We start from the raw sequence: 22,220 nt of genomic DNA, 5'->3' as shown, positions 1-22,220 counted from the left end.
TCAATTATATGTAAAAATATGTAATGTAAAATAAGTGACAGCATAAATATTCACTCCCTTCCATTCAGTATTTAGTAGCTGCACCTTTGTCTGCAATCACAGCGCTGAGTCTGTATGGATAGGTCTCAATCAGGCTTGCACATCTGGACACGGCAATTTTACTCCATTCTTCTTTGCAAAACTGCTCAAGCTCTGTCAGGTTGCACAGGGATCAGGTGTGATCAGCCCTTTTCAAGTCCAGACACAGTTCTCTATTGGATTGAGGTCTGGGCTTTGACTCCACAACATTCACCATGTTGTCTTTAAACCATTTCTGTGTAGCTTTCACTGTATGCTTCAGTTGTTGAAGGCAGAATCTCTCTCTTTTCAGCTGCTGAAGCTTGTAATTCCTTCAGAGTAGTCATAGGTGTCTTAGTCTTACTAGTCTCGCACAGTTTATGTAGACAGCCTGATCTAGGCATATTTACTCATGTGCCGTATTCCTTCTCGATGCTGGACTTAACTGATGTTCAGTGCCCTGGAATTTTTTTGTATCCATCCCCTGACTTACTAACCTTGCAAAGCAGATGGATCCACTGGTTTCCTTTGTTCTCACTGGCAAACCCATCTTGCAAAGTTCCCATCTGAATGGTTTGGGCCCAGTTAGAAAGTGACAGGACCAATCAGCGACGAGGGCACTACTTTGGGGCACGGCAGAGTCATGACGTAAACAACAACAGGCCGGCCGTTATGGTGGATGCTGCTAAAGCGCCAGCTTTCTCAAAATTTGACATTTCTTCTTTAAAAGATGAACAAAGAACAGCACATAATGTTTTCTTTTCAAAAAAGACAAAAGTCGTGCACTGACATGTCTACAGTCGCCATGGTTCGCGTTATGCAGTTCTGTAGGGAGTTTATTCCTCGGTAGCTGCACACGCGCACCTCGGTAGCAGCGACGACATCACGTTTTGTTGCTCTGATTGGCCCATAAAGATTTGACAAAACGTTCATACAATTACCCTCTGAGTTTTTTTTTCAAAGGCTCTGCCCTTTCCAAAACGCTGTGTATTGAAGGTTTTTCAGATGGATGTGTGAAGCAAATCCATCTGGCGTGTCAGGTTACTGACTTACACTTTTCAATAACCTTTTCTCTGAGTTGCTTGGAGTGTTCTTTTGTCTTCATTGTGTAATGGTAGACCGGAATACTGATTAACTAGTGACTGGACCTTCCAGACACAGGTGTCTTTATAGGTCAGTCACTTGAGACAGATTCACTGCACTCCGGCGATCCCCATTTGACTAACTGTGACGCTACACAAACTAGCTGGACCTCTGTTTAGTCAGGTCATTCATTTTAAAGGGAGTGAATATTGACTGACTAATTATACTGATTATGGATGATTTTTAAAAAACAATAAAAAGGTAAAATATCATTAGGGGGTGAATACTTTTTATCAGCACTGTAAGTGTTTTTATAATAGCAATCATTTGGGGACCTGAATATTTGGCAGAAATTAGTTGGATAAGGTATTCTTTTATTAAATAAATTGAATGGTTAATGGTTGTATTTACTTTGTTTACATTCAGGATTTCAGGGAAAAGAACACCGATCACATGCGTCCAGATATCGTGGCTCTACTGAAGAGCAGCAAAAACGCCTTCATCTGCAGCCTGATGGGCATCGACCCGTCAGCCACTTTCCGCTGGGCGGTTCTCCGAGCTTACTTCAGAGCCCTGGTGGCTTTCAGAGAGGCTGGGAAAAGACACACGCAGAAGAAGACTGGTGAGCCCAAACACTGAGAGAAATTTATTGTGGTGAGGAGGAGGAGGTCCTTTGAGAGTAAGATTTAGAGAAGAGCTGTAAAAGAGAGCTAACAACACATAAGTCATAAAGAAATAGGTTTTCAGCTGTTGTGTTGAGACACATAATGGTGTTTTGATTTGTATTTAATGTTATTTATTTGCAGGGCTTTAAAGCCCTGTGGTTTTTACTTATGTAGATTATATAGGAGTTCATATTTAATGATGGCAATCACTGCTTATTGTAATGTTTGATACTGAGACTGTTAAAAAAATATCCACAAAAAAGGCTGAATCAATGACTTTACTGAACATCATGTTACCCTTACAGGTACTTTTCAGTACAGCAGGATTTATTGTAAACTTACAAACTTCTTTAGCATGTAGGAAACCATTTGTACTGATGGTAAAAAAAATTACATATTATTATGTTCCTCCTGCCATGCACGGTTCTTTTCACTCACAATTCAAGTTTTGTCCTCTTCCTTCTGTGTAGTTAGCCTTATCTCTGCCATATTTAGTTGTCATTGTTGTGTAGTTTGTGTGCATAGTGCCAGTAGTGCTGCCATGTATTTACTGTAGCTCCTGCTCTTTGTCTCTCTCAGCTTTGTCTCTCTTATGAATGCCTGCTTCTCCCTCAGAGTTTCTCTAGCTGTATTGAAGTGTTGCATATCACCATCAGATGCTCTTAAAGAACTACTGTCATATGAAATGTTTGCACCATTTTGATCCCTCTGACACATTTAGTTCTACATGCATTTCATAATTTAAACAATGATTTTTTTTTTATCCATGCATATCTTGAAGGAAATCTCCAATTGAACTTTACTGAGTAAATTCAAATGCAATTTTTATATGATGATTTCTTTTATAAAGGGAAAAAGCCAACTGAAACTACCTGGCCCTGTGTGAAGAAGTACCCCCCTGCCCTCCCCCCTGGAATAAATCATGAATTAATCTTAATTAACCACATTTTTCAGAAAGCTGAGTTCAATTTCTCTAATCACACCCATGTCTGATTACTGCCAGACCTGTTGAAACAAGAAATCCCTTAAATAGAACCTGTCTGAAAAAAGTGAAGTAGGCTAAAAGATCTCAAAAAGCAAAACATCATGAAGCCATTTAAAGAAATTTAAGAACAGATGAGAAACTAAGTAATTGATATCTATCAGTCTGGGAAGGATTACAAAGCCATTTCTAAGGCTTTGAGACTCCAGCGAACCACGCTCAGAGCCATTTTCCACAAATGGGGAAAACCTGGAACAGTGGTGAATCTTTCCAGGAGTGGCCAGCCAACCAAAATGACTCATCAACGACTCACCCAGGAGGTCCCAAAAGAAATCAGAACGACATCTAAAGACCTGAACTCTCCCATGAAATGGCATCATGGGAGGGTTCCAAGGCCAAAACCACTGCTGACCAAAAAGAACACAGAGGCTCACATTTGACAAAAACCTCTCGATGATCCCCAAGACTTTCAGAGAAATGTCCTGTGGACTGACGAGACAAAAGTTGAACTTTTTGGAAGATGTGCAGCCTGTTACATCTGGTGTAAAAATAACACAGCATTTGATAAAAAGAACATCATGCCAGCAGTCAAACATGGTGGTGGCAGTGTGATGGTCTGGGGCTGCTTTGCTTTGGAACAATGAATTCTGCTGTCTACCAAAAACTCCTGATGGGGAAAGTCTGGCCATCAGTTCAATCAGTTCATGGCCTTAAGATCTAGCACACTTGGGTTATGCAGCTGGACAATGACATAAATCAAACCAGCAAGTCCACCTCTGAATGACTTTAAAACATGATGAAGGTTTTGGAGTGGCCTAGTCAACGTCTGGACTTAAATTTTGACTGAGATACTGTGATGTGACATTAAACAGACCGTTCATGCAGGAAACCCTCCAGTGTGACTGAATTAAAACAATTCTGTAAAGAAGAGGGGGGCAAAATTCCTCCACAGAGTTGTGAAAGACTCATGGGTAGTTGTTGCCACCTAGGATGGAACAACCAGTTATTAGGTTTAGGGCGCTATAACTTTTTCCATTGGGCCAGGTAGATTTGATGGCTTCTTCCTTAAAAAATGCTCGCATTAAAAAACTTGTTTTTACTCAGGCTTTGTCTCATATTAGAATTTGTTTGATGATTTAAAACATTTAAGTGTGTCATATATGCAAAAAATAAGAAATCAGAAAAGGTCAAACACTTTTTCACAAAACTGTGACATTTCTGCAACACAAAAAGCAAATTTTACTATGCAATGGTTTTGACATCTCTATTTTAAAGACTTTGGACCAAATTTGACCACATATTAGCTCCAGATACCTTCATTTAGAGGATTAGGTTGCAGAAATCTCCCAGAGATACTGTATGATAGTTTCTTTGGAGACAAACACTACACAGAGCTACAGTGACAAACATCTCGTCGCTAACTGCAGTTTTGAATGTCAATCATTTTCTCTCCAAATGTCTTGCACAGGTATCTCTCCGGTAGACGACTGCATCTCTTGATCTCTTTTCCTTCGCTGTCTAATCTGTCGTTTCTCTCTCTTTTCCCCCTTTTCCCCCTTTTCCTCTCTTGTGTTTTTTCTCTTCTCTGTTTGTCTTTTGTTTTGCTTCTCCAAGGGCATGATGACGCTGCTCCCTGTGCAGTTTTGAAAAGTGTGGATAGTTTTAGCTTTCTCCAGCACCCTGTGCATCAGAGAAGCTTAGAGATCCTGCAGAGATGCAAAGAGGAGAAGTACAGTAAGGCTGCCAAAACAACAAAAACTCCTCCGTTTTCCATGTTACATTTGGGAAAGCGCAGGGACGAGGCTGACCAACATCAACAACTGAAATTTGTTGTATTTAAGCCAAAGTCAAGAGATCACAACCAGAGAACCATGGACTGTATGAAAGAAGTGGGTGTAACCACTAAGAGGTCACTGATTTGTTTGCCAACCTCTCTTTGAGGACTGACGGTTAAAATTTTGGCCTTCATATCCTGATTTATTGGCACCAGATGAGGTCAAACATATATGAAGAGAAGGGTGGATATGCATTATTAGATTATCAACCACTGATTCATTAATTACTCTTTGACGTGTTCATTTCCTTCTGGGAACAAAACTGGTCACCGTTTTAAAAGTTGTTGACAGGCTGCTGTGTGTACCCAGCTGCAGATATTTACAACCAATATCTTGACCATAAAAATCTGCCTATATCAGCTTTAAATATTTCCTTTATGAACAAAAAGTTGTCTGAGTTTTAGTTTGGACCATCTTTGTTGTTATTCATCATGACTTACATTTTTAAAATGAGTTTGCAGGACTGAACTCTGTGAACTTGCGCATCCTCAAACTTTAAATTGTGTTTAAAGGAATAAAGTTTAAATTTAAAGATTGGTATTGTTATCAGTATCAGCTAGAATTTGTAAATATAGGCATATGGATATTGGCAAACATCTAGTATCAGGCATCCCAAATAAAAACAATAAAACAAGGTTTTTATTTAACCTTTATTTAACCAGATAAAAAACCCATTGAGATCAAGATCTCTTTCACAAGGGTGACCTGGCCAAGAGGTCAGCAGCACATGTCATGAAAAAACATATTGAATGGTGGCAATATACAATAAGTTAGAAAACACATATTTTTTGTGAGAGCAAAAACAATAAAACAGGATAAGCGATAAAAAAGGAACAATACAGAACTGAATCAAAACATAAATTTGATACAAACATAAAAGCAGTAAATTAAGTGCAAAAGAAGCAGTGGAATAAAGGAAAGTAAAAGTAATAAAGCATTTTGTGAAAACTTCAATGAAGGATTCAAATGACTGAAGTAGGCATTTCTGACAAAACTTCACCAACTTCCAAGGAGCATGGAAGTATAAAGTCTATGAGGGAACAGAAAGCTCTAGCAACACCTGTAGTTTATAGAAAAAGTTTATTTGACCATCACATTTTGGCCTTGTGGTCTTCATTGGGGTCAGCCTAAAGAAGGCTGGATCACCCGATTAAGGGAGCAAGCCAAAACAACTAAGTCTAATAGAGTTGTTTTTCTTTAAACTAGAGGTGTTGCTGGAGCTTTCTGTTCCAAGACTTTATTCATCTTCCATGCACCTTGGAAGCTGGTGAATCTGTACCAGAAATACCTACCTCAGCTCTAATGTCCACTATTCTGAGATGCACTCTCCATGGCAGAACAACACTGCACCAGGATTTAATGGTGAAATTTACTTCTGGAAACAGAGCTGCTGAAAAGGTGCACAGGCACTGTTGAGCTTTACTTGAACGTAATACTGATCATGAGAGAAACATCAGATTTTTAAAATTGAGGTTTAACAACTGCACTCCAAAGCAGTTTCACTGTCATTATGCCTTTATCTTAACACATGGCATCCAGGATGGTGTAAATGGTGCATAACGATCCCATCTTCAATAGCAACATGTAAGCACCAGCTTACTCTGCATCTAAATTCATGGTCACATTCACTTCTGATAAACAGTCCATGATGAAATTCTAAATAATCGCACATAGATTATATTCTCTGTTTCATGTTTTGGTTCACAGCTCTTATTCTGTGTCATTAGACTAGATGCTTGTTGGTCTCAGCTCCCTCCGTCTCCCTCCTCTCCCTCTTTTGTTGCACTTGCATGCATTTGTTCTCAGTCTTGTCTTGCACATTGTCTTAGCATGCTTCAGCCATTCTGTCACTAACTCTGTGCTTGTAAAGGGGCAAGCAGAGAAATGCATGGGAGTATCAGCTCACTTTGATCATAATGATTGTCAGTAAAAGCCTAAGGTACACTTTGATGTTGGGGGATAGGTGAATTTGCTCATGCACCACAGCACACCTCTATAATCACTCTCACTAATACCACATACTCTGGTGATGGTGATAGGAGACTGAGGGGATCTCTGACATAGCTGGGACACAGACTTTTAAATGATTCTCACTAACTTTGCTCACAGGCAGCTTTAAATGTGGTGCGGGATGTTTTACCAACCTCACACGCTTCTTTAAAGGTCACTCTTCTTCTCCAAACAGTTCATGACACTCAGATGTGTTTGTGTCTTTTTGTTTTGTGCCACCCTGCAGCTCCAGATGACAGTGAAAATGTTGTTCAAAGTGATGAAACTGAAAACGGTACTCTGTTACGTAGCTGATAAAGTGCTCTGCTTTTAATGACGGCTAACACACAAAGTAGTTTCTCTGATTTCTCATCACTTGAGCTGATTGTAGGTTATATTTCACTTTTTCCCATAGCTGTAGGCTTCTCACTGTCAAACCGAGCACTCTTTAGTAACTTAACAGTCTTAATTTAAGAGTTTATGATCACAAATCTATGTCGAGAGTATCACTAAGTCTGCCTAAATGTATACTGTATGCCATACTTTATTAGATCTTAGATTGCTGCTTTGCTGATGCATGATCTAAACAGGATTTAGCATTAAATTTGATCCATAAATAGGAAGCTGATTGAATTTTTACAATGGGATGTAAAAATTAAGATTGTTGCAAAACGTGATTTGTGTTGAAATTAAAATTCTATTGTCATTTCCAAATGACAACCACTTTAAAGTTTTAAGGCATAAGAGTCTGTGTTCACAGCTTCCAGTTTCTGTGTTAGCGTCCTCGATTTTAGAGCACTTCTTGCCAGCACTTATAGCACTTCTAACCTGAAGTTCTAAGTTTCATTCTGCTTTTGCTGAGGTGTGTCAAGCTGCTACTGAAAACACCACAATTCCTGATGTGTGCCTTCACAATAAAAGCACAACAAGAGTATTTTGGCGGTACCATGTTTATCATTTCATTGACTTAGCTTTAGCAGTGGTACAAACTAGTTTATGCTATTGCAGAGTCTACAGTTGCTTCTTACCTTGTTTAACACCATAGTCAGTTTCTTTGAATCAACTTAGACTTAAAACAAGAAAATCATCTGTTTAGACACCTTTAAAAAGTTGTTTAGGCCGTTGCAGCAGCCAGGGCTAAATACAAACTGTCTTGAGCCCAGCTTGTGTTAAAGCCACAGCGAGCTGATGGAGACGTTCTGCAAAGCTAACACTCCTTTCATGTTGCTGTTATTACAGACATGAAACTTCAGGAGGAGAGAATGCATCCTTTGCCTCTTTACTGTGCTTCAGATCAGTCACACAGATACAAATGGGTGATGTCAGGGTTATTATGGCTGTTCTCTAGAGTCAGTGAACTAAGCTGGTGACTGGACTCAGACTAAGCTGCTGTCATTAATCACTTTGTTACATTAGCCGTGGCGTTGTCAGTGCCTTGCTTATGCATCAAAATAAAATCCATACCATGGCAGAAATTTTACCCACAGATACCGGCTTGCTGCCTGCCACCACTGTAACATTTTTTTATAAATACAGTGCACCTAAATTTCCTTTAATCAAGGAAAAATAAGTGGTAAACATGAAAAGGTACAGATATCATGTCTCCACATTTTCAGCAACTGTAGACCTGGAAATATCTCCCTCAAAAACAAAAAAAATAAGATCAGCATTTCCTCTGTGATTGCTGTTCACACAGCTGTATCACAAGTACTGTCCCCTCTTGATTTTGATCAGGCTGTAAGAGAGAAGTGACTGATGAGCATGGTGTGTTCACTTTTTTTGTGCTCAGAACAGTATGCACTAAAAACACTGGACTGCGTTCTTGCTGAATGCTGCAGCTGAAAAAGTATTGACTGTGAACACAGGCCCTTAATGTTTCATGCACTGGGTATAAAAATAATGAAGTAAGTGTTGTACTACTGCGTGTCTACAAAGTTTTTGGGCCTTTATGCTTTAAGGATGACAGCTTTTGTACGTGGACATAATCACCAGGTTACAGTCACCTCTGGTTACACTTTTTTTGTTGCTAAAAATCTCAGTAGTCTTACTCAGCAACTAATAAGTTAGTATTTTATGAGATAGTAACTTTTCATAATAGCAACCTTATTTATATAGCACCTTTTAAAAACAGATGTTTACAAAGTTCAGCCAGGATATCAGAACATTAACATGATAAGTATCGGCAGTGAAATAGAAAGTAGTGTACAAAATTAAAATAAACATCAGAACAGAACGCAAAAGCAAATGATGAACATGAATAAAAAACATGAAGGGATAAAATCAAAACCAGTTCTTGAAAAGCTGTTGAAAATGAATCAATGTGATTGAAGAAGGAAAAAAAGGATAAAAAGTAGTAAAAATAAGACCAGAAGAGCAGAATGATTGTTACTATAGATATAGATATATACAGTTATGTGCAGATCTTTTAGGCATGTTTGGGCCAAAAACTGAGGCTGAAGTAAAACTTAAATGTGGGGAGTAAGCCCATCTGGGGGCACCATGGGACGGAGGATTGACACAACCCCAGTCAAGCTCTGGATGCCCTTGCATATTAACATTTGCATGGGAAAATTATTTGTTGAAAAGATAATAATGTCCACTCCTTTAGGGTGGAGTGAGAGGTGGATGTAGAGAGTACGCACAGCCTGGGGTACCATCCGGGTACAGGCGGTTAGTGGGCTCGTCACAAGCCCTTGGTTGGGCAGTGGATGTCCCAAGAGCCTGAAAAACCGCCAGTGTTCTCTGGAGCTATCACCAAGGGTAAAACGGCCGGAACAAAAGAAATGCCATCAAGCTTGATCTTGGCTGGCGAGTGACACATTTGTGTCGAGCACGGGTTGTGGCACATCCAGCCACGGGATGAATCCTTAGCATTCCCCATGTCTAAAACATATGCACATGACTGTACAGGGTATAAAAACTTCACAACTCCAGAGTGATGTATTTATTAGGTATTTTATTCATTTACTGTAGTTTGAATTATTTGAGTCTCTGAAACCATCAGCTTTTGTTTACAACAAAACATACCACTGGGAGTGACCTAATGATGTTGGACTTCCACCTCCATGTTCCATCTTTGTTTAGTCTGACTAGTACTGATGCCTTAAAGCAGATTATTAGCTACACTTACATTCATATCTGTAGAAACCATTAGATGCACTTTCATCAATGCTGCTAAAGGAGGATGTTGTCAGATGATAGCTGATGGTTTCAGGAGCTGTATTATAGCAGAGAAATGTCCACTGAATCAATTAGAGATAATAATACTGTAATGCTTATGATCCATCCCTGGCTTTTTAGACTACTTTTTGCAGCCCTGTGTAATTATGGGTCAAAATGTCTTTATCACCTTGATATTTTTAATCCTAAAAAAGCTACAGTCAAGACTAAGCTAAATAACGCTTCAGTGTCATCCTCCATAAATCCAGACTAACAGCTACTCACAGTTAACCTCACAGATCTCTGAGTGTTCAATCACATGCAGTAGATCAGATTTCCAATAAAAAGGCATAGTACTCACTGCAATAACACTGGAGTGTCTCATGGTGTTGGGTTGTTTGTGTTTGGGGTTCACGTGTGTTTGTGTGCGAGAGTGTCGCTATTTTGTTTATTTCCTGTGATGACATCCCCTGTGTTCGTGATCAGGTGTGACCAGGAGGAGTCCGCGTACGCCGCTGTCTGACCTTCAGGGGAGCAACACCATCAATGAGATGTCACCACGGTAAGAGGCTGAGCCGGGGTTGAAAATGTGTTTAAGGCTCTTTTTAAAAACTCTTTAGGTCAGATGGGATCAGCATTTCAAAAGAAAAAATATTACTTTATATCTTTGGAAATAGATGTACGTGTCAAAGTCACATTTGCAGATTTGGAAAGAAAGCTGTATTTATGAAATACCAAAAATGTTGCAGAGGCTTTGACACACTGCAGTGTGATTTCAGAAAGTAAAACCACGCTGCAGGTGCTATTGTAAAATTTTGATAGCATCTTAATCATTCCTCATGTACCATTCACCTCTTGGCTGTTGTACAGTCATAGCATGCAGTTAGAATAAAGAGCAAAGACTTTCCAGTGACCCCATACATTGCCCTCATACCTCCCCGTTGGGACGTCGCTCCACCACCTCCTCTAATTAGCAGTGGACTGTGAGATTAGTGACCCACGTCCTGGACCAGTAGCACAGAGCGGCTCATACAAGACGACTTTGTTACACAGGAGCTCAGTCTGGGGCTGTTAAAATCCCTCCTTAATGTGATTTGCGACCTCTGCCCCTGCTCTCTGTCTCTCTCTTTCTTTTACTCACTCACTTGTTCACGCTCATCCTCTCAGACTGTGAGAGCACTAAACCCCATGCAGCTGCTTCCTCCGTGATGTAAAGGCAGAGCTATGCATCGGAGGGGAGTGTCCGGGGAGTGATAAATATCGAGCCCCTGCAGGGTGCGTGTCGGCTGGACAGGGTTTTGGACAGAGCTCAGCTTTATGGGACCCTGAGAGAGACTGTGGAGATTACCCGTCACCACAAAAGGCTTATTGTACTGTCACCATTCACTGAGATCCATGAGCGACTGGGGAGGAATTCTCCCTGGTTGATCATCTTCTTCGCCTTCTCTGCTGTAATTCATTATATTCTAATGTAATGCAGGTTGGTAGTAAAAATCCTATACATCTGTACTCGTCCTCCGGGACTGTGGGGATGTACCCTGGACTGGGATCAGGATGGGGGAGACTTGTTGGAGAGGCTGTGTCTGGGTCTCTTTTTATGGCCTCCACAGACTAAAACACTTACATAACGGCTAGAAACACCTCTGTTGTTTTTCTATCACCTGGTTTCTGTTTTCACTTTTCATTCTGAATGTAATTCAAGTCAGCATACATTATTCTAACTTTTGCTTTTCACACATAAATCAGCTTTAAAGGCCAACTATCTTCATACACAAAGTAAACATACACAGAAAAACCTAAAGTGTTGAAATCTTAGTGATAAACATTTCAGTGGATTTTAAGCCCTAAAATGTAACTTTAACTCCACTTTAACTTTAACTTACAGTGTAGATGCATTCAGAGTTAATTAATCTTGTAGAGAGTCAGTTAATCCAAACACTGCACACTGCCTTTTCAAATGTGGGGAGCAGAGTTTTCCCATCATGCATTGTGTGTTTAGCCACAGTTTAGATGTGTTTTATGTTTTTATATGTGTTTAGATGTGTTGTTGCTTGTTGTGCAGTTATCTACTCTTGGATTCCTTTGTTCATGTTTCTGGTTGATTATTGTTGTATTTAATGTGAAACACACCTGCACCATGAGTGACATTGTCCACTGAGTTAGACTACCCACATGTGACATAAAGAGATCTGCAGGAAAGGGTGATGACAAGGTAAAGATGATTCTGGACACTATACTTGACTTTATGCTCCAACCTTACAAGAAAAATAACTAACTATTAACTATAACTATAATTTTGTCATAGGTGTCTGAGTTAAAATGGCAATTTTCATAATAATAAAGAGTAAATTCTACTATTAGAGATGGTTAGACACTGCAGTGATTTAAAATTTAAGCCTGAAGTGAAAAGAAATCTTTTAACTTTCTGGAAATGTTACAGACCCACAATTTCCACATACAGTGGTAGCCAATCGCATAGCGGAGCAAATTGCCCCCTCTCTTGTCAACCAGAGCAGTTCCACTGCCCGCGCTCCAGTCTGGCACATCCCTGAAGCGCCACTCTGCTGTGCTCTGCTGGAGATACGCTGCAGGTCTACTGTATTTTCAGCGCCGGCTGCTGCCAAACTGCCTCAATTTTGTGATCGGACGGATCTAAACAGGAAGTCAAAAGCTGCGAATATCTGGTACTTTCAAAATACAACACAATGCATAGATTTCTGATCCGAAATTGTCACCATATCAACATTATGTCTCATCCCGCAGCGAGAGCAAAGGGTCACTGGGAGGTCTGTGGGTCACAGAGCTACAACAGCGCCACTGAAGACGAAAAGTTAAATTCTGAGGAAATTAAGCCATAGAATTTTACATGAAACCACACATCCTCTAAGAGAACGTGAACCTTTTTAGCTTCCCAATGTACTCACCAATGGCGGAAGCAATAATATCATAGACTCCTGCTGGAATGGATGATAAATCAGCCCCATAAAGGTAAATTAATCCCCTGATGACATACAATTCCTGCGTGAACTTGCAGTTCTTGAGTGATCTCTTTCCACTGTTCAGGGCTGCATGTCACGGTAGACAGGCTTCTAGTATGTGAGGTCGCTTGCCCTTGGTCGCAGCAGAGCACAGTGCAGCGGTTGTATGTGGATATTGCGGGTGAGACAGTAAATTTCTAACACCACAAAGGAGTGTTGAACTAAACTTACACTGGTTAGTGTTAAGAAGATTCAATAATGACACTTAACTAGTGTTAAGGTGCCAACACTCCAAAAAGAGTCAGACTAACACTCTGTGTTGTGGACCCGTATAAACACTGTGAAAGTGTTAGTAATCACATGACAGAAACCAGTGCATTTAGGCATGTAGACATGATCAAGACAACGTGCCGAAGTCAAAACTGAGCATTAGCATAATAAAGAAAGGTGTTTTAAATTATTTTGAACAGACATGCTGGTGTAAGTATTTCACAAACTCATGATCTACTTGTTTTCACGCACAATCATCTCTAAGGCCAAAACACTCTGTTGATGGCAGAGGTCAGAGGAAAAGGACCAGATGGGTTCAGCTGTTAGAAAGACAACAATAACTCAAATAACCACTCATTCTTTTACTAAACCTCAGCTTTCTCACTATCATTGGAGCCACTAAAACCTGCTCCAATCACTTGTGTCCCACCTTGTTTTCCCTCCACAGAGAGATACCACGGATGATTTCTTGTTTTCCTTCCTTTGTTGTTTTTTTTTTTTCTCTCCTCTGGGCTCAAATAGTCCAGAATGGTTAATGGTTTTCACCATGACCCGACCGCCCTGTTGGTGCTCATGTTCTGGCCAGGTGGTCTGGTTTCACCTTGCGGCCTGAGGTTTAAACCCTCGGAGGCTTCAGTAAACTGTGTCGAGGTCTATGAGAGAGGAAACTCTCTCCCTCTCTGTTCAGCTACTGCCTCTGCTGGTCACATTCCTGTTCTCTGTTTTTTTTTTCGATGTGTACATCAGATCTGTGAGATGTGTAGAAAGACAAAGAACCTCCTTTAGCAGCTTTATACCCACTGGTATCAGCTCTTTAAAATTCATCTTTGAGAATGTACAAAAAAAAAAAATCACCATTATATTCCCTTGTAATGTAACCTATTTATTTCACATAGCAGTCCATATCTTCCAGTATCTGCAATCACCATCCTGCTATGGTAACAAAAAATATAAAGTTTTAATTTAATGATTGCAATGAAATGGAACATATGATGAATAAAACCGTAACATCTAAAATAAATGAAACAATCTTAAGACTCAGCGTTGGACTTGCACTGAACAACTGTGGTTGACACCATGCTTTTATCCATGTATCAATGCCTACTTATTACAGTTAACTAGTTTTACTGTAGTTTATGAATTGTGTGGAATAGAAGCTTGATTTTGAAGTTTGAATTCTTCCTTGTTTTACTAATTTTTCTATGAAATTATTAAGAATAAGAAGTTGACAACTGTCAACATTCAATCCAAAATAGTTTATGAACTCATAAATTTATGCTGCAGCAAGTATCAATTCGTAATACTGATATTATATGAAGTTTACTTTTTAAAAATGTTTCATTTAAAATTTAACATTAAAGATATCATAACCAATTCCTGCAGGGATGTCCAAACTGTGGCCTAAGGTTTGTTTTAAATCAACCCTCATCAAATTCTTAATTTGTGATGTGGCCCAATTAGAAAATGGAGATGTGCTTCACTCTAAAGTATGTAGTGTCAACAGTAGGCAGTGCTGCTCTATAGTTTCTTCAAACTAACATATTGACAAAGGAGAATACATTAATGCACTTTTTTGGTGACTACATTGAGTCATCATCAAGTACCAGCATTCATGTAAAGTTTGGCTGCTTTGTGGTTTTATTTCTAAATTTGAAGGGGAGCAGTCTCCCCTCTCTGCATGGGGTATCATTCTCATCCTGGCCAGGGACAGATCCAGTAGTAGCCAACCAAAGCCTGAAACCTGATTGGCCACCCTAAAATCTTTAAAATCATTCACTATTTGTCTTGTCATCTATTAACAGAAAGCTGTAAATCTGGCCGTGTTTTGTTAAGGCATATTCAATTGCCAAGCACACATTATATGGACATAAGTATTTGACCACACCTGTCAATAAATTTATTCAGGTGTTTCAATCAGACCTGTTTCCACAGGTGAGTAAAATCAAGCGCCTAGCCATGCAGTCTCAATTTGCAAACATTTGTGATAGAAAACAGGTCATTCTGAAGAGCTCAGTGACTTCAAGTGAGGTACTGTGATGGATGCCACCTTTGTAGTATGATGGTTCATGAAATTTCATGCCTGCTGGATATTCCAGTGGAAGCGTTTAGGAACAACAGAAACTCAGTCATAAAGTGGTAGACCATGTAAAACCACAGAGTGGGGTCCACGACTGCTAGGGGGTCCACCAAGGTGCATGGTGCAAAAAGTCGCCAACACAATGCTGATACCAATGCTGAAGAGTTCTGAACTTCCACTGACATTAATGTAAGCTCAAAAACCGTGCAGTGGGAGCTTCATTAATGGGTTTCCATGGTTGAGCAGCTGCATGCAAGCCTCACATCACCAAGTCCAATGCCATGTGTCAGATGGAGTGGTGCAAAGCTCACTGACACTGAACTGTGGAGCAGTGCTCTGTGGAGGGATGATGCACGCATTTCTGTTTGGCAGTCAGATGGGTGAATCTGAGTTTGGCAGATGCCAGGAGAACGTTACCTGCCTGACTGCATTGTGCAAACTGGGATATTTGGTAGAGGAGGGATAATGGTCTGGGGCTGTTCTTCAGGGTTTAGGTTTGGCCCCTTATCTCCAGTGAAGGGCAATCTTAATGGTTCAGCATACCAAGATATTTTGGACAATGCTATGCTTCCAACTTTGTGGCAACAGTTTGGGGAAGGCCCTTTTCTGTTCCAACATGACTGTTCACCAGTGCACAAAGCAAGGTCTTTAAAGACATGGTTTGGTGAGTTCACGTGCAAGAACTTGGCTGGCCTGCACAGAACCCTGACCTCAATGACATCGATTGGAACGGAGATTGAGAGTCAGATCTTCTAGTCCAACATCAGTGCCTGATCTCATAAAAGCTTGACAGGATGAATGGGAAAAAATACAAACAGAAACACTCCAAAATCTTATGGACAGCCTTCCATGAGGAGTGGAGGCTGTTAAAGCTGCAAAAGAGGGGCCAACTCCACATTAAAGTATATGCATTTAAATACAATGTCATTACAATCCCTGTTGGTGTAATGGTCGAGTGGCCAAATACTTTTTGACCTGTCCTGTATCTTTACCTACACTGGTTTGTTTTTACTAGCTCTTGAACATTAAAGCTGTGATGTATCAAAGTGGCCACTTCATCCTGTTTTTTTCTGGATGTGACCCTTAGTGAAAAAAGTTTGCTCCCCTCCATACTGAGGTTCTCAAATGCTTATCTTGAATTCAGTCTCACATTAGCATCGTGTTTTTTGATCCATAGGGGTTCTCCGGGTCTCGGCTGGAATGGGCGTTTGAGTCGACAGAGCCGTTTATCGTCCGGCAGCTCCAACACAGAGGAAGATGGCATCTTTGTAAACTCTGCCAACAGCAAACTCCTGGAGAGAGCCCACGACATCCTCATGTCAGTAACAAGACACAGACGCAGTCCTAATCTGGCTGTAAACCTCACTAAACCTCAGGTTTAGAGATTTTATAGTGGACCCATCCTTTTAAGAATTAATGATCAAACTGTAAGCCTTTCTTTTTCTCTTTCTGCACTTGTAAAAGGCGAGTTGTTGTTATTCGGGACAGTATTCTGTGGCTGAGTGACACATTATTTATCAGAGTTCAGACTCTGTCAGCTAACATCTGGCCTGTGGAGTGTCCCTCAGTGATCACAACATTCCTACCAGCTCTAAAGGAGCTTATCTGTAGTCAATGCTGACCTCTGAGCAAGTGAAAGGAGAATTTGCCCACAGGGAGGAATAAATTTAAACTTTATTGACAGGGATATGACCCACTTAGGGGGAGAATTTCTTTAGATAATTCAAATTCTGTTCTCACCTTTTGATTTAAAGGGGAACAGGGAGGCTTTCTGCTTCTAGGTATTAAAAACCTTCAGCCTAACCTTTGCTTCTATGTGTTTTCATGACAGGAGGAACAAAAACTACAAATCTAAACCAGTTTTGCCCAAGGTATGGCGCAGGATATATTTCGTTTTTACAGTTTTGTGATGTAGTTTGACATTATTAACTGATTTTTACTTCAAACTTGCAGCATTTACTGAATGTAAAGTCCCTGAAGTACCTCAGCAACCTGACACTTCACGACCGCATCACGAAGTCGCTGCTTCACCTGCACAAGAAGAAGAAACCACCCAGTATCAGCGCACAGTTCCAGGTCAGACACGGCACTACTGTAGAGCTCAATGATTTGCCATTCAGGGCTCTCACTGTAAAAATACCACGATGAGCCAGAGCTTGATGGAGCACTCTCTCTCCAGCTGTGAATATGATCAAAACAAGGTGTGTGCTTTCCATCTGCAGTGGGTGGAAACATTACTCCACTACTCTGCCTGCCCACAACCTTTCACTGTCCACTCTCTTCATCTTGTTTTTGTCCATAGTGTTCAGGAAATAAACACACCCAACCATCAGTCTTAAATCCGTGACATCATGTCTGCAACTCTTAGAAAAAACATTTTATACATGCTATTTCTGTCAGCTGTGGTCGCACCCTTTGAAATTCATTACTCTTATTCACTTACTGACAGATAGGAAAGAAATGAACAGTTATCCTTCTACCAAACATTAGCTAACACTTTTCATATACACTTCTTAAAAGTCCTTGGAGGAAATTTCAGCTGATTTATGATGATGATGATGAGATTAACATCCAGATAAAAACACTTGTTTTTTTTCTAATCACATTAATTGTGAGCTATTTTGTTGAGCTACCGTTGTCTAGCAGCAGCTGAATACTTCTCATAGTGTCTCCTGCTACCACAGCAGAGGAAAATAGGAGCATCACTGCTTCTGCTGAAAATCTCCTTTCACTTTAAAATTCACAAACATCTCAGTGGATAGGTCAAAAGTAATCTGCACCTTGTGATATCAGACATTTCCCTTTCTATCTTCATTTATTTCATTCAATCCATAGCAAGTTATTTTTTCTGTGGTTAAGCTAAGGTTGCTACCTAATGTATGTTTTTTTTTTTTTAATCCAAAACAAAAATGCACTTTATCCAAACAGGAAGTAAATTACCATTTACTTAAAGGGGACATATAATGCAAAAAATACATTTTCAGGCTTTTCTTACAAAAATATATACCCCTGGCCTGTCTGCAATCCCCTCAAGTACCAGAAAAATCCATTCCCTTCCCCCCATCTCTTTCTTTACCTTTCAGAAAATGTGTGCTGAAACAAGCTCAGATTTTACCCTCATGATGTCACATAGGGAGTAAGCAACCGCCCCCAGGTCTGGTTGACCCTCCCTGCTTGGAAGAAAGTTCTGCCCTTCTCTCCTGATCCTCCTCTCAGCACGCAGATGAGATGCTGGATAGCTCAGTGCATTACCCTGCCAACTTTGGTAGAGCAGTAGAATAGTTTTCCTGCAACCTCCATGGCAGCAGTGGTTTTAAGCATCATAACTATACAAAGCTAGCAGATCTTTATACCAATGATTACATTTCCTTTTATAGCTTATAAAGAAAAATAAATATTCATTCCAGCCTGTTATACATTCAGCCAAAAACTCCTCACAGGAGATTACAAAAGGAAACCTTCTATAAAATCTGCCTCATTTTCTGTTAAAGCATCTGTAATTGGATTACTCTTTTTCAAAATTCTTCTAAACATAATCTGAGAGTGACTGACATCCACTGATAACATTCAGAAAAATCTGGTTATCTTTATCTTCCATTTAAAGCTGGTCACACATCAGGAAAGGAAAAAGAAACGTCTTAAAAGCCAAAAGAGATGCCAGATTTCATAGAAAGTGAACTCTGCTGAGGCTGTTGGAGGTGTAGACGAGCACTGAGGCCCCTCTGGCATGTCGCCCGGGCCCCTGTGTGTGTGTGTGGATGACTTCACTTCCCACATCCTGTGCTGCGCTGATTGCTTTAATCTCCAGTGGAGGAGGAGGAGACTGAATTCCTCCCACCACTGAGTTATCACACACACATGCTGACACACATGTGCACATGTTTACACACAGAGGAGCTGCACATGGAAACACTGCGCACTAGTTTTTAGACATATTACTGTTTTTATTATCTCAGGCAGCAGATTTAATCTGACAGCAAAAACTTAACTTGGAATAGTTTATTCAGAGCTGACAAAAACCTCATGATTATTTCTTCAGATTGTCAAACAACAGAGGATCAACCAGAGACTGTAAAATGTGGACTTAGCCTCTTGATTTTAAAAGTAAAGCAGCGCACACCTGTCTTAATATGCTGTCATTTTACTGGCCAGCAGGGGGCGACTTCACTGATTGAAAATAAAGATTAATTGTATGAAACTTTAATGGAAAATGTCCATATAAGTTCTTTTTAAACCAGGTCATGGTTATCCAAATGTTTGACAAGAGGGCAGCTGGACTTGAATGAGGTTCTTGAAGGCGTCTCCAAAAGGCTTCTTTAGTTCGGATATTGGAAAAGTAACATGAGCAGTCTGTTCATTATTCCCTATGGTGTTTTTTGTTGGCTTTAACATTCTTTTTAACTCTCTTTAGGCCTCCCTCAATAAGCTAATGGAGACTCTGGGTCAGTCTGAGCCTTATTTCGTCAAGTGCATCCGTTCCAATGCTGAGAAGGTACTGTGTGCTCACTGCAGCCTGATTTTTCTTTTCCTTTTGAAGCTCAGCTGTTTATCATTCCTCCTCTCTCCTCATTCTGTAACCTTTGCTGTCTGACACTTCTTTTTTTTTTGTCTTCCTCCCCTCTGCCCCCTCATTATCTCCTCTTCCTCTGGCCTTCTCTCGCTCTCCCAGCTGCCTTTAAGGTTTAATGATAACCTGGTGCTGAGGCAGCTGCGTTACACAGGCATGCTGGAGACTGTGCGGATCAGACAGTCAGGTTACAACATCAAGTACAGCTTCCAGGTAACACTCACTCTCACACAGATTTTAGTCTGTAGATGCTCTTTAAACACCTTTACTCAGGCCTTGATTTATGTACAGTGCTATGCAGAGCTTTTAGGCCTGTTTGGGCCAAATATTGAGGCTGAAGTAAGACGTGTAATGGCGAGTAAGTCCACCTGAGGGCACCAATGGGAGGGGAGGACTGACACAGCCCAGGTTGTGCTCTAGATTTCCTTGCATATTACCAGGGACATGGGAAAATAATCAATTGGAAAAATGAGTAAGTACAGCCCAGGGTACCATCCAGGCGGGTAGTAGGGTTGCCCCTGGTTGTTCTGTGGATGTCCCAAGGTTCTGAAAACTACCAGTGGTCTGAAGGTGTATTACCAGGAATAAAAAGACCTGGACGAAAGAGAACGAGATGGTGTCAAGCTTGACTTTGGCCACCGAGCGACACAAATGTGTGATGACATGTTTTGTGCTTCCCTCTGGCCACCCTCCCACCCCTCTCCAGCCCCAGGCTGTGAAATATCTGGCCCGGGATGAATCCAACATGCCTAAAACTTATGCATATGACTGTAAATTGTGTATTTTATTCAGTAAATAACAAATTCAGTTTCGCTTTTCCTGGGAAACAAAATATCTTGACAGTTCATTCGTCACTTATAGAAAGAAGAGACTTAAAACAATCTACATTAGATACAAAAGTGCGTAAAATACAACTGTGGAACTGGATTTTTATCCTCTGCACTGTTGTGCATTTGTGCATATAATGCATTAACAATACATCCCCCTGTGCAAACAGCAGCCTATACATAATTTCTGCAGTCCTCTTACAGTGGCTTGTATCTGTTCATTGCAAGTGCAAGTGATTAGGAGTAAATTAGCCACATGCCAAGAGGCTAGCAGTAGCTCCTTAGCAGCTTTTCTCCCTCATTGTGACATAAACTTGCTTTTCAAAGATACCATTAAGATACTTAATCATGTGGGGTACTGGTTCTATTGAAATCACAACCTTAATTAAAGACTTAAGTTATTTGGAGGTCTTGCTGTGGCATTCACAGCCCATCTGGTTTCATGCGCCAGCTCGTTTTGTGAGTGATGAGGGCAGGCTTCCGTTCTTTCCATTTTTGTTGGTGCGAATGGTACAATGTAAAAAGTTGTTTTGGAGCTAAAAGATTGGCTCTTATCACTGAGCTGAGACAAATGATTCAGATCTCGTAAAAGAGCTGTGATGTCCATCACTCTTAGCGAAATTGGACGGATGTAAATAAAGCCATACTTTGCATTTACTAGCAAGAGTTCTGCAGTCTCACCAGTTTATTGCATGTGTGTCTTTTAGCCATTTCTAGCACGTATTGAGGTATGGCTATATAAAACATTAAGGATCACCACTTGGTAACCAAATGCCCAAATCTGTAATAAATCCGTACTAATGAATTGTGTAAACATGGTTAGAGATACGATCCCGTTGTGACTCCTAAACAGACCTTTATTTGGAGAACTCTTGAAGTGATGGCAGTCCCTGGAAAGCTTAAACAGACCCAACTCATCGTCTTTGACTTCTCTGTCTAGAAATCTAAAATATGATGTTATCCAGAAAGAAAACACTCCACTAGCCAGATGGTGAAAGGAGTTTAGCAGCAGATCATATTAACATGTTTCCTATGTGTGGGCTTGTGCTGGCTGAACTCTAATACTCCATCAGTCTCACAGCTCACATCCCAAATGTTTAGATCCACTCTCATTTTTCCCCAAGTTCTGGTTCCAGAGATCAATCATGTCGTTGGGAGGCTGGATCCATTGTGTGTTGTGTCGGGGGGGATTATGGGGGACGTGATGTGGCAGCCATCTCAACCACACTGGCTCTCATGAGGATGATGTCAACCCTGTGAGAAATACTGACTAATAACACAGATCATGTTTGGTGCTGATTGGAACTGAGTCTTTGGACAGAAAACCTTCTAGGAGAGGCTCACTCCCACTCCAGTTTTTCTCACTGGAGTTTCCATTTGGTGGTTTTGAGAGTGAGCTTGAGCCAGTAGTGTCATGTTGAGGTTTTAGACAAAGATTAAGTCAGTGTGTGAGATGCTTCTGCAAGTCACATCTTAATTTTCCATACTCGCAGAGTTATCTTCTGTAGCAGGGCAGCTAGTTTAGGCTTTATTTTTGGGTTCTAGAGATCTTTGATGCTAAGATGCTCACTGCGCATCAGATACATTCAAGGTTAAAAGCATCCTCACATAGAACAAAGTCACTTACCTACAACAGTTGCAACCAAGATTTCTGCTGTTTTTCATCTAATCTGTTTTAGCTTATTAATGTTCCAGTTTGGACCTCGGACAATACAAAACATGACAGACCAA

The 22,220-nt window shown here is 40.5% G+C and overlaps 1 protein-coding gene across 9 annotated transcripts in view; it reads left to right on the top strand.

The window, feature by feature from the left end:
* myo9aa (myosin IXAa) overlaps positions 1–22,220 on the top strand; it is a 200,145-nt gene that overhangs the window by 143,988 nt on the left and 33,937 nt on the right. For 6 of the 9 annotated variants that reach the window (XM_041792389.1, XM_041792353.1, XM_041792704.1 and 3 more), the window contains 9 exons: positions 1,567–1,762; positions 4,402–4,521; positions 6,859–6,906; positions 10,257–10,332; positions 16,273–16,413; positions 16,927–16,966; positions 17,049–17,171; positions 19,507–19,587; positions 19,765–19,875. In XM_041792389.1, coding sequence (XP_041648323.1) covers positions 1,567–1,762; positions 4,402–4,521; positions 6,859–6,906; positions 10,257–10,332; positions 16,273–16,413; positions 16,927–16,966; positions 17,049–17,171; positions 19,507–19,587; positions 19,765–19,875 — 936 coding nt within the window. The remainder of the gene's footprint in view (positions 1–1,566; positions 1,763–4,401; positions 4,522–6,858; positions 6,907–10,256; positions 10,333–16,272; positions 16,414–16,926; positions 16,967–17,048; positions 17,172–19,506; positions 19,588–19,764; positions 19,876–22,220) is intronic. The other 3 variants (XM_041792620.1, XM_041792539.1, XM_041792860.1) reach the window with 2 other exon arrangements.

The sequence above is a fragment of the Cheilinus undulatus genome, linkage group 1 (genome assembly GCF_018320785.1).
Source record: "Cheilinus undulatus linkage group 1, ASM1832078v1, whole genome shotgun sequence".
Classification (NCBI taxonomy): Eukaryota; Metazoa; Chordata; class Actinopteri; order Labriformes; family Labridae; genus Cheilinus; species Cheilinus undulatus.
The sequence above is the reverse complement of the archived record's forward strand: the minus strand, read 5'-3'. Positions and strand labels throughout refer to the sequence as shown.